The sequence below is a fragment of the Leptinotarsa decemlineata genome, unplaced genomic scaffold, assembly GCF_025532065.1.
Source record: "Leptinotarsa decemlineata unplaced genomic scaffold, Ldec_3_MD MMD2_tig00003335_RagTag_RagTag, whole genome shotgun sequence".
NCBI lineage: Eukaryota > Metazoa > Arthropoda > Insecta > Coleoptera > Chrysomelidae > Leptinotarsa > Leptinotarsa decemlineata.
Window position 1 is genome coordinate 4,546,423 of NW_027412587.1, and position 15,150 is coordinate 4,561,572.

The 15,150-nt window shown below is 34.2% G+C and overlaps 2 protein-coding genes across 10 annotated transcripts in view; one reads left to right on the forward strand and one right to left on the reverse strand.

The window, feature by feature from the left end:
• Positions 1 to 7,900, forward strand: part of LOC111508054 (acyl-CoA Delta-9 desaturase) — a 40,236-nt gene extending 32,336 nt beyond the window's left edge. For all 4 annotated transcript variants that reach the window (XM_074177985.1, XM_074177986.1, XM_074177984.1 and 1 more), the window contains exons 3-5: positions 1,745 to 1,875; positions 5,146 to 5,534; positions 6,901 to 7,900. In XM_074177985.1, the coding sequence (XP_074034086.1) occupies positions 1,745 to 1,875; positions 5,146 to 5,534; positions 6,901 to 7,216 (836 nt within the window). In that variant the 3' untranslated portion in view covers positions 7,217 to 7,900. The remainder of the gene's footprint in view (positions 1 to 1,744; positions 1,876 to 5,145; positions 5,535 to 6,900) is intronic.
• Positions 7,901 to 9,138: 1,238 nt separating this feature from the next.
• LOC111508053 (uncharacterized) overlaps positions 9,139 to 15,150 on the reverse strand; it is a 270,025-nt gene continuing 264,013 nt past the window's right edge. For all 6 annotated transcript variants that reach the window (XM_074177977.1, XM_074177980.1, XM_074177981.1 and 3 more), the window contains one exon: positions 9,139 to 11,730. In XM_074177977.1, the coding sequence (XP_074034078.1) occupies positions 11,306 to 11,730 (425 nt within the window). In that variant the 3' untranslated portion in view covers positions 9,139 to 11,305. The remainder of the gene's footprint in view (positions 11,731 to 15,150) is intronic.

Here is a 15,150-nt window from a genome sequence, read left to right on the forward strand (position 1 = left end):
TCACTCGATCAGTTTATTCATTGTTAATGAGATAATACAACGATAATAGATAATAATAATACTTTTTCATGTATAGCATGCCTATAAATGGTATATTTTCAATTGCATAATGAATGTTTGGAGTACGAAGTGAATGGGAAAAAATGATTTTCGTAAAATTCAATGTTCGTGTGAAAGTAGTTGGTTCAAAAAGGTTTTTTCTTTCACTTTGTAAACGATATTGAGCATATTTGAAGTGACGGCACTCTCAAAGACTAAAAAAAATCGATACATAGAAAGCCGAACTAGTTCACGTGGACTGTAACTTGGCGGTTCGTATTGGATAATTTTTACTACCCGAGTTTTATGATTGGCTGAAGAGTCATAAAATTAAATTTGCATTGGTATTGCTTCGAATGATTTACATTTCAAATATTTCGCAAAATCGGATATATCTTGCCAGGGGTGTATTTTAGGTATAGGACATTCTTCATAAATTTGATATATTTTTTTTCGTAGTATCCAAAAATAGTAGAAGTGTATATGGTTTCCATTTGAAAAAATCGTGTTTCATCAGTTTTCTCGATATTGTGTTTTAGGTGAAAATTTCGACCACCCTGTAAATTGTTTTCGAAAATTCGATGGACATGTTCATGACTTTATGCTTAAGGTGTGATTCATTGAAATTTCACATTTTCAACTGTTACTGTCTATTAGTTATGATTTTTTCGGAGTCGTGCTGTAAATGTCAAATTTTTCAGAAAAAAAATAATATCTCGAAAACTAACAAATTTGGGTATAGGCATTGTTATACAAAGTGGGCCTAAAATGTGCTGAGAAATTCAAGAATGTAATAAAATACAGGGTATTCCATTTGACGTAAGGAAGTTGCCCTCAACTTCAGGTATAACGGAAAGAGACCGGAAGTTGAAAATATTTTAGTTGAGAAGGCCATTTTGTAAAACTCACTACCACATAATTTCAAGTTTTCATTTTGAATCGTACTCCATATATTCCTAACGAACGCTCGTCGTGAAAAACCCTGTATTACATGAATATTACTGGAGTTTTTTTCCATCACCAAATCATTATTTTAACACATCGACACTAATCATACTTACAAAGTTATTCTTGTTTATACCATAGATACCTGTTCTAGGTACCTGCGTCTTAAATTAATTTCACAATATTGTCTCATCTACTAGTCTTAAATTAATTTTACAATGTGTCCTTATATAATAGTCTCAAATCTAATAATTGAAATATTATTTTAACAAGTTATATAGTATACTATTATGTATTGGTCCACCATCGTTATTCATAATATAATGTTTACTTATTTCTACACTCTCATAGGCATCTAGATGTTTGTTGTTAACTTGTCTAACTTCGAGGAAGTAGAGCCTTAGCCCGTTTACTGTGACAGAAATATATAACAAAAATCATGCAGAATATGGGCGATATTCAGTTATTGGCCTCATATTTATCTCAGGAATTTCGTAAACTGAATTTTAGGCAGCTACCTCAATTGCTGAAGTTCTTGCAGTCCGATTTGCTCCTTTAAAGGGATGATTGAGCTCCAAACGTCATGTTTCACATAATCTTCTGTGGGTGATTGAAATCGTTCGACCATCAGGAACCATTATATTTGGGAAGCGCTATTGACACACTTGACCATATCACGAAAATTATAGTCCTTTTTTCCCAACACGAAGACGTTTTCTTGATACATTCGGGTGAAGATCACTATTTTTAATACTTTCAGGTATCATTTTATATCAACTGGGTGGATTGGGAGTTACAGCAGGAGCGCACAGACTTTGGGCACATCGTTCGTACAAAGCCAAATGGCCTTTGAAAGTTTTGCTGACAGCATTCAACACATTAGCGTTTGAGGTGAGTTAAGAAAAATCCTTTTTTTTTTTCGTTGATTCTTCTTCTGCTTTGTCCTTTTTCTTTTCCGTATCGTCCCATCAGAGTTGACCATTTGTTAAGAAGATTTCTTTCCTTCGGCTGCCAGGACTTTTCTACATTTGGAAAAAAATCAAAAAACAGTTTAAGCCTATATGAGTCGAAGGATTCATAAAGCTAGAGCGACAATGCGAGATCAAACATTTTGATAAGTTTCTCGAAAAGTTGAGAAAATTGAATTGACGCTGACTTGTATTTAGATCATACTTTTTTATTTTATGATGATATACAGTGTCATTCCCAAAGTATGCACCATATGGGAAACTTATTTATTAAGGGTTTTTCGACAAAAAGTCATTTTTGATAAAAGTTTGTGCATCCTCTAAAACTAAACATGCACCAACAAAATACAGTAAAACACACGTAAGATACGAGGAGCCTTCAAATATTTGATTTTGAGACAAGAGTAAAGTACTCTTATTTTGAAAAATCTCGGGAAATGTTATTTAAAAAAGTTGTTCAGCATTAAGAAATGCATCTAGATTTGAAGTCATTGCCATCTAAGTGAAGTTTTATTTTTTTTCCCATTTTTTTAAATGGGAACTACGAAAAAAAATAAAATAGCTAAAACGATAAATAGACAGCATCCTGTATAAGACGGTTCATTTTAAAAGCCTGCAATAGTACAAATTACACAACTACGGTGTTAATCACGGTCAATTTTTTTGAAGAGCAAAATAATTTTCAAAGATTTTGCAAAGTTATTTTTATTTTTTGTCAACACCGGAAATTACTCAAAATTATACAGTATTGTAACAAGAACTTAATATTCAATAGTATCAGATCACAAAACATCAAAATAAAATAGGTATTTCGGAACAAACTCATTGATTTTCTGGATATCATTTTGGAGAATTATTTTGGACAAGAAACTCCTCGGAAAGTCAATGAGTTTGTTTTCAAATACCTATTTTATTTTGATGTTTTGTGATTTGATATTATTGAATATTAAGTTACGATACTGTATAATTTTGAGTGATTTTCGGAGTTAATAAAAAATAAAAATAACTGCACCAAAAACTTTGAAAATTATTGACCGTGGTTAACACCATAGTTGTGTAATTTGTAACATTGCAGGCTTTTAAAATAAACCGTCGAATACAGGATGCTGTCTATTTATCGTTTTAGCAACTTTTTTTTCGTAGTCCCCATTTTAAAAAAATGGGCATTAAAATAAAACTCCACTTAGATGGCCATGACTTCAAATCTAGATGTATTTTTTAATGCTGAACAACTTTGTTAAATAGCATTTCCCAAGATTTTTCAGAATAAGAGTAGGTACTTTACTCTTGTCTCAAAATCAAATATTTGAAGGCTCCTCGTATATTACGTGTGTTTTACTGTATTTCATGTTTAGATTTAGGAGATGCACAAACTTTTATCAAGAATAAAATGTTGTCGAAAAACCCTTTAAAAAAATGTTCCCATATGGTGCATACTTTGGGAATGACACTGTACAAAGTGTACCTCTGTGCGCACTATTGAGTCGAGTCTTTTTTGAGTGAAATATTTTTTGGCAGAACAGGACATTTCAATTATATAAATTCATGTTACTTTTTTTGTAAAGCTCTTACTTAGTAAACACATAGTATGGCATTTGAGCATAACCCAAATGAGGCTCTATTTTAGAGTGTACTATACAAGTCACCCAACAACTTCCAGTCTTGAACTGGGGCTCATTTTAAAAAAGTTATTTTATAATTATTTTGAAAATTGACAAAAGTTTTTTTTTATGTTACTGAATTCATTCTTGCCAAAATATTCAAATAAGCATAGTTTGTCCTTTGAATCTTCTAAAACAGTAGGCCGATTTCGAGAAGCTGCACATCAGTGGACATAGAATGAAAATCCCATTCCTATTGATAAAAAGCTGAATGAAACATCACCTTAGCGGGTTTTGCAATGGTTTTTTGGTAAAAATTTTTTTCACTTACAAACTTTTATGTATACCCCTCTACATGACCGTATTCAAAAACAATTGTCACCCTCCATCAAGGAGTGTAAACTTTCTTGACCGAATATAACTGTGTCGAAACTATTTTCCGGGTTGGTTGACCGTGATCTACAAGTTTTTATTCTATATCCCTATAAAAGCAATTAAAATTCAGAAAAAAGAAACAGTCTCAACCAAAAAGAAGAGGAAATTAACTTTGATGGAATTTAGCTACCTGTACTTAATTTTTACCGTATTAGGTGATTTTATTTAACCAATAGGAACGAGTCCACACCTAAGACCGAAATAGCTTTGACACTAATATCCAGTTCAGATTCGGTTGGCTGTGAGTGATTTTACCTTAATTAAATCGGAGAAATGAGTTGGTAAATTGTATCCACACTTGAAAAACCTCAGTAAAAAGCTTTGCAAATTTCCTAGAACATGCAATAAAAGCTTTGACGTATTTCGACTCTTCAGCTATTCCGATACACCCGTTGGACACAGTTAATGAGCATGTGATTGGCCCCGCCAGAATATTTTATTTCATTTTAATGGTTAGTCGACTTTGTAATCGCGTATAAATATTTATATTCATCATGTCCTCCGTTCATTCAAATCATCAATTAGCATTCTAAAGATCTAGTTGCCTACGTCAAATATGGTCGTTAGCACCATTATTATGCTATCTGCCTTGCTTAAAGTGTATTAGAATTCGCAGATCATATAACTATTCAATCTAATTTGAAAACCAAATGGTTATTCCGTCGATGGTGTGAATTTATGTGCTGCCAATTTTAATAATCGTCCTTCATTAATACAATACGTTATGGATATTTGTCAAGTATTTACCGTTTCCATCGCATACCTATCATAAGATTAAATGACGTAACATACAAATTAGTCCGAGTATAGATGGATATTTTTATTTTTTACTGAACGAGGACAAACAAACTTTTTTCCATGATTCTGAACTGTTATAACTAATAACATAAAAAATTCTAAATTTGATTAGTGAACTGTATAGTATCAAATTTTGTACCACATTTTATATGAAAACAGTAGTCCTTTCCATAACATTTTTTGCAAACAACTCCTAAAACAATATAGTTCTGAAAAAAAATACTCCATATTGCTTTAGAGACCATATTACTTGAGAGCTTTCAGTTGCAAATACCACCGAGACGATTTAGGCAACAAACGGAACCCTTTATTGTAATTATTATCATTATCATCTCGTAAATTTCCTAATCATTTTTCAGAACTCTGTGATAGAATGGGCTCGCGACCACCGCGTCCACCACAAGTTCAGCGAAACGGACGCCGATCCTCACAACGCCAAGCGCGGTTTCTTCTTCTCGCACGTCGGCTGGCTGCTCTGCCGCAAGCATCCTGAGGTAAAGAGCAAAGGCAAGGGCATCGATATGTCTGACCTCGAAGAGGACCCCATCCTCAAGTTCCAGGACAAGCACTACATGATCCTGATGCCACTAGTGGCGTTCGTGATTCCCACTTTGGCGCCCATGTACTTCTGGAACGAGACTTTCGTCAATTCTTTGTGCATCAACATTTTCAGATACGTGTTGACGCTCAACGCCACTTGGCTGGTTAACTCGGCTGCACATCTTTACGGCCACAAACCTTACGACAGGTGAGTGAGTTGCTTCACGATGGTCACTTTGTTTTTGTTTACAGTGGTGGTTTCAATTTTGCTTCTCAAGTAGTATAAATTCACCTGAAAGGAGCGATAAATAATAATTTCCTTGTTTCAATTATTTCCTTGTTCATTTCGATGAGGTCAATGAACCCATGGGGTGAAGAAAATGCAAGAAAAAAAGGAATATACAGTTTTTTTTTTAAATAAATCCAACTTTTATGAAATATTCATCTAAACTGGATCCTGATACCCCTTCTAGAAACTACTTTTTTCACCAAGCTATGATGTAAATTTTTCAACACTCGATGCTATTCAGTTTTTTTTTTTTTACGAAAACCTAATTAATCTTTCAGCATGTGTGTCTTTATTCCTAGAACATTTCCAACAACAGTTGATAAGTTCATATATGCCATGGATGCATATGATTCTTGTTCAACATTTAGATGGAGAGGATAAGGAATTAATTTACTTGGAAGCTTCATCAATTCTTATTCTTTTTGGTCTAAAGCTTATTTCAAAATTTCAACAAGCACAAATCAGTGTAGAGCGATTATCAGTATGGTTTCCACAAACAAATCAATAAACTAATAATCCAATCTGAAAACATAGAATCTAACAGGCTGAAAAAATCATAGACCTCAGTTTCAACAATTACCTCTCCCAAAATACTGACATCATACCCTTGCCAGCCGACTATTGCGTCTTTGCACGCTTTGGAGTCGGTTCATCACGTGCAGTCCACTCAAATAACGATCGTTTGATTCTGGGGAAAATAATGGAGTCATGTTTCGTCCGTTGTCACATATCGACGCAAAAAATTAATTCCGAGTTTTTCATTTTTTATGGTGGAACAGCTTCAAACACTGTTCAGAATCATCAATTCATTGTTTTTAGTCGATTGTGAGCTCGCGCGGCATCTCTATGAACAGAGCTTCTCAACAGTTGATTTTCCTGATGCAGTCCGAATAATGTTTATCAAGCCAAGCCTTGGCTTCAACAGTAGTCAAAATGTTCCATCACATAAACTAATAAGCCGACAGCTGTGAAATTTGTATGTGTCTTTTGAAGGTTAGGTTTAACTAAAAATCGTATGGATTCAATACTAGCAGCGCCGTCTGTGTGTGAGCCTTCGAACTTTTCAGCTCACCTTATATTGAACTTAAGATTTATAAGGCCTCTAAGTGGTCTAAACTTTCATATTATGACTTCATTGTACCAATTCAGACAACTCAAAACCTAAAGCTACCAAATAATGTATCTATTGATGTGGTTCAAACATCAATAAATAATTCCCATTTTGTTGTTGCACTTGTGTATGTCACTAATTATTGTATCTAAAATCCTTTTTCTTACATTTAAGGTATATCAACCCTGCCGAGAACCTATCAGTTTCCATCCTGGCTCTCGGCGAGGGATGGCACAACTATCACCACACCTTCCCTTGGGACTACAAAACTTCAGAACTTGGAAAATACAGCGTCAACTTTTCCGCTGCTTTCATTGACTTCTTTGCTAAGATTGGCTGGGCATACGACCTCAAAACCGTCTCTGAAGAGATGATCAAGAAGAGGGTGCTCAGGACGGGAGATGGCTCACACGAGATTTGGGGCTGGGGGGACAAAGACCAGCTGAAGGAGGACTACGATGATGTCGTTATCACGCATAAAAAGAATTGAATAGAGTTGAGTGGGTGTAGGTCAATCGGGAACAAGTTTTCCTAGACATTTCAAAAAAACACGCTTCAAAGTGTTTTCAATTGAAATTATTATCTATTCGGGTAAACACAAGTAAGGTATGATGCGAATTTTATTTTCCAAAATGTCCTAATTTACCAAAGATGTTACGATTGCAGTTCCAGTTGACCTACTAGTAAGTTAATCTAGTAGCCGAGAAAATTCTCGGATAACCCCTGTATATATGTGTAAAGTTTAGTTATACTCAAGAGACTGATATCTATGAATTGACTCTTCTACTTTCCCTTCTTAAGTTAGCGTTGTAGTATATTTTCATCAAGTATTGGGTTTCAAAAAGTACCAAATTATATCTGTTGAATTCTGTTCAAGTGATAATGAAATAAAATGTTCCTTGAGTTTCAATATACAGGGTGTGTTGTAGGACACGTGATATTTCTTGATTAGATGTGTTGTCTGCAAAATTTCTGTGTACATAACTGTACTGGGTCCTAGGAATGTGTATTTCTAATAAAAGTGATATTTAGTTTGTAACTAAATTTAGTTATAGTTTTAGTATTACTTTTGTATAACAATGATTTGAGTTATTTATTGTTTTAGTAGACGGTGGTTAAATTTATTGCAACTAGCTTGTGCATAACTTATGTCAAAATATATTAATTTATATTACAGGTAATTTTATTTCAATTTCAATTCACAGACTGAATTGAGAGGCATTCAGTGATTTCGATAAAAAAACTAAATTCTCTGATTTTGTAAATTTAGTAGTGACCAAATTCGATATTTGTGTTGAAATCAATTGAATTCAACTTTGATATTCGGAGACTTTAGTATGTTTTGAGTTCAAAGTCGCCGAATGCAACTTTATATTCGAAGCAACAGAATTCAATTGTTGTGTTCTTAGCTGTCGAATGCAACTTTTGAGTTGGGAGGAACTGAATGTAACAGTTCAGATTCGTTTAATGCAACTTTGTGTTTCTAGCAGCCGAATGCAATTTTTCCGAATTGGAAGCATACGAACACAACTTTTGTATTTGAAGCAGCTGAATGCAACCTCTACATTTGGAACCCTCGAATTTCACTCTGGTCTTTGGCAACGTCAGGTAAATTTAGGGTCGCAACTGTCAAATACAACTTTTGAATTTAAGCTACCGAACGCAACGTGTGTTCAAAGCATCTGAATGAAACTTGTGTTCGAATCCACTAAATGCACCTCTTGTGTTCGAAATGATCGAATGCAACTTTTGTTTCAGAATCAACTAATTGAATGTATGTTCGGAGCCACAGAAGGCATATTTTATGTTATAAGTCGCCGAATGCAACTTTTGCATTCGAAGCTACCGAATGCAACTTTGTTTTAGGATCGGCCGAATTCAGCATTTGTGGTCGAAATCAACGAATAAAACTTTTGTAGTCGATTCCATCGAATGCAACTTCTGTAATATTTTCATACTAAGTTACTGAAGTATATTATTGTAGGAAAGGGCAAAGGGGCCTCTTATTCCATTGTTTCTTGGAAATTACGACTTCGAATCTCGAAATTACGACTTTGAACTAGAATTTCCGAGATCAAAGTCGAAATTTCGACATTCAAAGTCCTAATTTCCAAGAAACAAATAAAACGTGTGGCCGCCCCTCTGCTCTCACATGAAATTGCATGTACTTATGATTGGAGTTCAAGGATATGAATGCCAGTAAGACAAATTTTCAATCTGCATTTTCGCCATCTAGCAGTTTATATCTAAAATGAGTTCCTTAAATTGTAGAATTCTGTATAGCTTTCAACGCCATCTACAATTTTATAGAAACATTGTATCGAAATATATCATACAGTGGTCTACAATTTAACATTTTGTGTTTAATGATGAATAACATATTAAAAGGCAGCACAGTGAAATAAATAAAAGTTTACTGGATAGATATAATATTTATTAGTATTTCACATATTTCATGGAACAAAAACATTAAAAATATGAAAAAAGGTTCATAAATTAAAAAATATATTCTAATTCACACAGATAGGTAGGACAAGTTGGCAAAATCACAATATTGATTGCAAAAAAAAAAGCATTGCACTTTGCCTCCAGATTATGCATCACAGATAAACTCTTTTTTTCTTCATTAAACTGTACAACTATCCAAATATATTGAAAAGCAAAATGAAAATTATTATGCTTGTTAACTCGATTGATTATGTTGAGAGACACTTATACAGGGCGAGCCAGAAATTGCGAGAAAATTGGAATTTGGAGATGATATTAAATTTATTGTCCATCAACTTCTACATGAAAAAAAGTAAGTGAAAAATTTCAAATATTTTTTCATATACAGGCATCTTCCTGAAATTACACAGAAATTGCATTAGTTCCATGGGAATAAAATTGCATTTCACAATAACTGTGAATATTAAAATGAATTACAGAAACAGAATGGAAACCAGTATAAAATTTTTCAAAAAGCCGCTATATCCGACTCGTCATGTTATTCACAGTTACGTCCATTTATATAGAAAAAACAAGCTTCCCAGCATTAAAAAATACATACACAAGGAATATTTACAAGGAATTCTGTCATTTTTAACACTCAAAAGAGTAAAATATTACATTTATACAAACGGTCATTATCATTAGTATTATTACAATTTCTATTGATATTATTATAACTTACTATAGTACTTACTCGAAAATGAGTACGGTCCCTGAGCAATTTGATAACAAATATCTTACAATTATTTACCCAGTTTGAGTATCATTTGATTCAATTTTCAGCATAAATTCATTGACCTACGAAGCAATGTCCATGAAGAGACTCCAAAATTATTCAAGTTCTCACACTCTACAGAGAAAACATTTCGTAATCTCTCACACGAAATTGCACTTTCACAACATTAATATTTATTTCGTTACATACAGCCTAATATGTTTCTTGTAAAATTCTCTAAAAAAGCTGGTAACTTATTTACTATGCTTAAACAATAAATAAACTTTCTCAAAAATTACTCAACAACATAAAAAATAATCATTCGTTCAATATGTGTAGAGTTCGATAATGTTCAGGACAAGTTTGGGTTGATAACATGAATCTTAATCAGAATATAAAATGGAAGACCAAATATTGACAGGGTAAACATAGTCAAGTTTTGAAACCGCAAAAAACTGAAATTTGGGAAATATTATATTCTTTAAATGAAACAGAAAATTCAATTCTTGTCGCATCCAAATATTACACCATAAAGGGCACTTTGAGTATGAAATCATTTTTAATTTTATTCCTTTTCTCCTCCCATATATTACCATACCTCTCCTTTTCGCGGCAGTAAACAGCCTAAATGTTATTATTAAGAGATTAGACATATCCATTGAGTTTAAGGCAAAGAAAGATCCACACGTTAGTAAAAATTTGGATGAAGTAAGATTTATTTCAGAGTAGATATTCTGATGCAAATTTATACAAACTGAGACAAATCAAGTTAAATTAGTTATTATGAAATGGGTGACCTCAAACATCATAAGGCAGAGACAAATGATACACTGAGGGTAACTATCTAGGTACTTCTCACTTAGATACACAGATAAAGAGACATAAAAAATCTATTGGAAATTACTTTTTCCACACCAGAGCAAAATACAATCTCTTGACGCGTCTTTCTCAGTCGGCACTATCAGAAGTGTCAGTATTTTCTGATACTGATGAAAAGAGTGTTTTTTAATACAGTCATCTGAAGCCAGACGTTTCGAATCTTCCTATCAAGGTATAGAGAAGTTGTATGATAGTATATGGAAGTAAAAAGAAACCCTACTATGGCTATATAGGAAGGTATAAAAGTGATGATATGTATTTTTTCAATCAACTAATAATGAACGATATAACCAATGAATAACTAACATAACCCGAACCTTATCGAACCTGAAAATTTCCATCTCTACCAGCAGAAAGCAAAACAAGTAATGAAAAGAAAGTCATAAAATAAAACTTCGCATGTTTTAACAAAATTGCAAATCTAAATCACAATAGAAGATAATATCACGTCCCGTATAAAATTTAAAAAAAAGTCTACGAGGTGATCTCCTCGGGTCACCTGGCCGTTATCGAAACACTTTCCACTTGGAGCAGTTCCTTCACCTTATCAGTGTATTTGACGAGCGCGATTTTGGAGGCGCGCGTGTTGATTTTCTCACCCGCATTCAAGAACTGACAGCAATGCGCCTGCTCGAGGAAGTCGGACATCTTCAGTTCCCTCAAAACGGTTTTATAGGACGTCGAGGTGGACGTAGAAGGCGGGCAAATCTGCTTGAGCAGCGCATCTCTCGACTTGATCTTCAGGAGGTTCGAGAGGTCTTGCAGCAGCACCCACCGGTCGGCAGGTAGCTCATTGCGGAGTGTGTATAGGTTGGGAAGAAGCGACTCAGACATTTCGAACTCGATGTCCTCCTCTTCGGATTCGGGGTCTGTCGCCGGAATGTCGTCCAGGTGGTTGTAGCCCATGAGATCGATGGGATCTAAAAAGAAAATACATTTTAGGAACTGTTTATAGCAAAGTTTTGAAACCCATTCTCAAATAAAATAAAATGGTGAAAAAACTTAATGCAAGCTTTTATTGATATTGTACCAAGCATTCGAACACTGCATCCACTGCCTCATTACTTTTGATTGTGTTTGCTGCAATTATAAACGAAACAATGGGTTATGCGTTGGCTGCAGATCATAGCCAATAAACCCGCAAAATGGCTTTGAAACAGATATTCAGTAGACAGGTGTGTCTAATTTAGATCTCGCTAGTATTAATTATCTATTCTGTGCATAACTTATTTCATTCGTTTTGGTACATTAGCTCAATGCACTTTTTAGCTTGTACGTCAAAATTTATCCATTTCTGCTATTGAATCATTGTCATATCTTCTTTATGTACATTTCAAGCTAATCAAATTCTCAACGAGCAGACATCCAGCATATTGGGCACTTGGCTTCTCGTATTCTGCTCAACACCCGTTCATTTGATATCTAATGTTACACAGATTTACTATGAGGAAGATGAAGCACCATTTGGCGGTGTCCACATTCTGTGATCGAGCATTATCATGACAACCAAATTGGTTGAGGTTATCTGATTCAAATCTTAGTTCATGATTTGTTCCACACTAACCAACTAGCATACTATCAGTTCAAGCTGAATCTTGTGAAAAATAGAACCATTAACTCAATGGAGATAACTCAAGTACATTAATGAATTCTCGGTATGTGTGTTGTATTTTACATCCTACTCATGTAAAAATGCCTACTTGTTATGATAGCTAATGTTTACCTAGTTTCTACCTGTAATTGATACTTGAAACAATTAAACAACCAGCTGTTTGGAAAAGAACCTTTTTCCACTTCTAAACTTTCATAGAGATTTGAAAACCTGTTGTCACATACTGGTTACTTACTTACTTACTGGTCACTTACTTTGTGACCTTTCTGTGAAGCATGTTCCTTGAAGCGAGTTGTTATAGTCCACTTAGGTTGACCGACATACTTTTTATTGCAATTTTCGCAGCTTATTTCATAGCTGTCGTTTAGTCTTTCAGGTTTCTCGAAACTTGTTGAAGTATACGAGCATTTTTTAAAGTCATTTTCATGTTCATCAGGGATTTTTTGCGGTAAAAACATATATTAAAATTAAAAAGAGGTGTAGAATATTGTAGTTTTCACAAACTGTTTTTGATTAGCTACAGTATTACGTCTTCGAGATTCCCCTCTGTAATTATTATCAAGATAAAATGCAATGAGATTACATATGTCCTGAAAGTATCTCAACTTTGTGTGATGAGAAAAAATCTTAGAAGAGAATACACAATGATTACAAGTATTTCGTGAAAAATAAGTATCGAGTTTAAAACAATTGTGATAATTTAGAAGAAATATTACTAAGTTCTAGTCTGATCTATTGATTCTTTGCAAACTGGAAATGAGTTGTGGCAGTTCGTTTTTCGTCGAATGATATCCAATGTCAAATCTATCTATAGTGTGAATGTACCTGCGAGTTGACGAGAATTGAGTTCATACATTTCTTAATTGTTTTTTTCAATATCTGATGATTTTTGTATGATTTCTCTCTTTCCTAATATGTAGTGAAATATGTTAGCTTCGCATCCATTTTAATCCAAATTTAATCACTAATATGTTCCTTCTAGTCCCCGTTTTATCTAAGTGACAGTTGCAGGACATCTTGGGAAAGTCCTAGGAAGTGAAAAAAGATAACATTTCCTTTACCCAGTGACACAATTGCAGAACCTATAGACATCCTACATACAGTGCATTTCTTTGATTTCCCCCCCTTCAATTTTTTAAACAGGTCAACTCAAAAAATTGAAATTTGGGATAATGAAATTAATGCATGAATACTTTATTTTGAAGTGAAATTGACAGATGAAACTTTCATGGCGACTGGGCGCCATCTGGGAAAAAAATTAAATGGAAAGGAGGGTCTTGTGACACATCATTTTGAAGCTCCCGACGAATACTTCACAACCTAGAATATGAAGTCAATATCTTCACCTACCACAAAATGGCAGAAAATTTAATAATTTACTGAAGACAAACACATTGATATCGATATTTCTAGAAATATTCCTTTTTATCTGCCATATGGTAATTCCAACAACCAAAAAAGGTTTGTTAAGTTAGTTTTTGTTCATAAAAACCACAAAAAATGTCAGTTCGACAATGAACATCAGTGTTCAGTTAGAATATTCTCCTTACCATAAAAATCTCTAAAAAGGTCAATTCTTGTCCATTGGAAGAAAAAATTGAAGCGATTTTTATTTAGGTGCGACGCGTAACTTTCACGAGACCGAAAGGATTTTCAATGAACGTTTTTCGAATCGTCCTATCTGTAGAAAATATTTGCGGGAACTTGTATCCAAATTCACAACTACCGGTATTGTACATAACTAAAAGCCTCCAGGTCATCCGTCCATTCCGGAAGAACAGCAAGTGCAAATATAATTGGTGAGATGGTAGTAAATCCTGAACAGTCTATTTATTCCGTCACGAATGTTTGTGAGGTTTCTCCTACTGTGTGGAGACTTTTGAAGAGGAATAGGTATCATCCATACAAAATTGAAATGGTGCACTAATTTACTGATAATGACTCTGATCGAAGAACAGAATTCTGCAAAATCATGGCGGAAACCATTGCAATGCATCCTAGCTATCTCCACAATATTTGTTTTAGTGACGACTGTACATTTTTTGAAACGGCAATGTTTACAGACAAAATTGCCATTATTGGGGTAACCCCAACCCTCACGTTTTCCGGGAAACATACCCAATATCCAGAAAAATTAACGTTTGGGCAGGAATATTGGAAAACCATATTGCAGGATCGATATTTATTGATCAAAATTCAACAGGGGAACTGCATGTGAATATGCTGAAAACTACTGTTGCCTCTCTCATCACTGAAATCGTCAAAGCGAATCCTAATGAATTCAATATGGATATTGTATTCCAATAAGATGGAGCACCACCACATTACTCCAGACAAGTAAGAAACTATTTGGATACTACTTTTCCCGGTCGTTGGATTGGCCGTCGAAATCCTACAGAATGGCCAGCCCAGTCGCCAGATTTGACACCGTTGGAATTTGTTTATGGGACTATTTTGAGCAAAATGTGTGCGAAACTGAACCTGCTTCACTATTGGATATACGGCAGATAATAATAAATATTTGTAGAGATATTAACGATACTGTGTTCGAAAATGTTCGGCGTGAAATATCGGATAGGCTGTTCATGTGTCAAAAAACATTTCGAGCATCTTCTGAACTGACCTCAAGCTTATTACCTCATATTATGCAGTTAAATGCCGATGTATTCAGGCAATTATTAAAAGTTCCGCCATTTTGTAGTAGTTGAAAATATTGACATATTCTAGG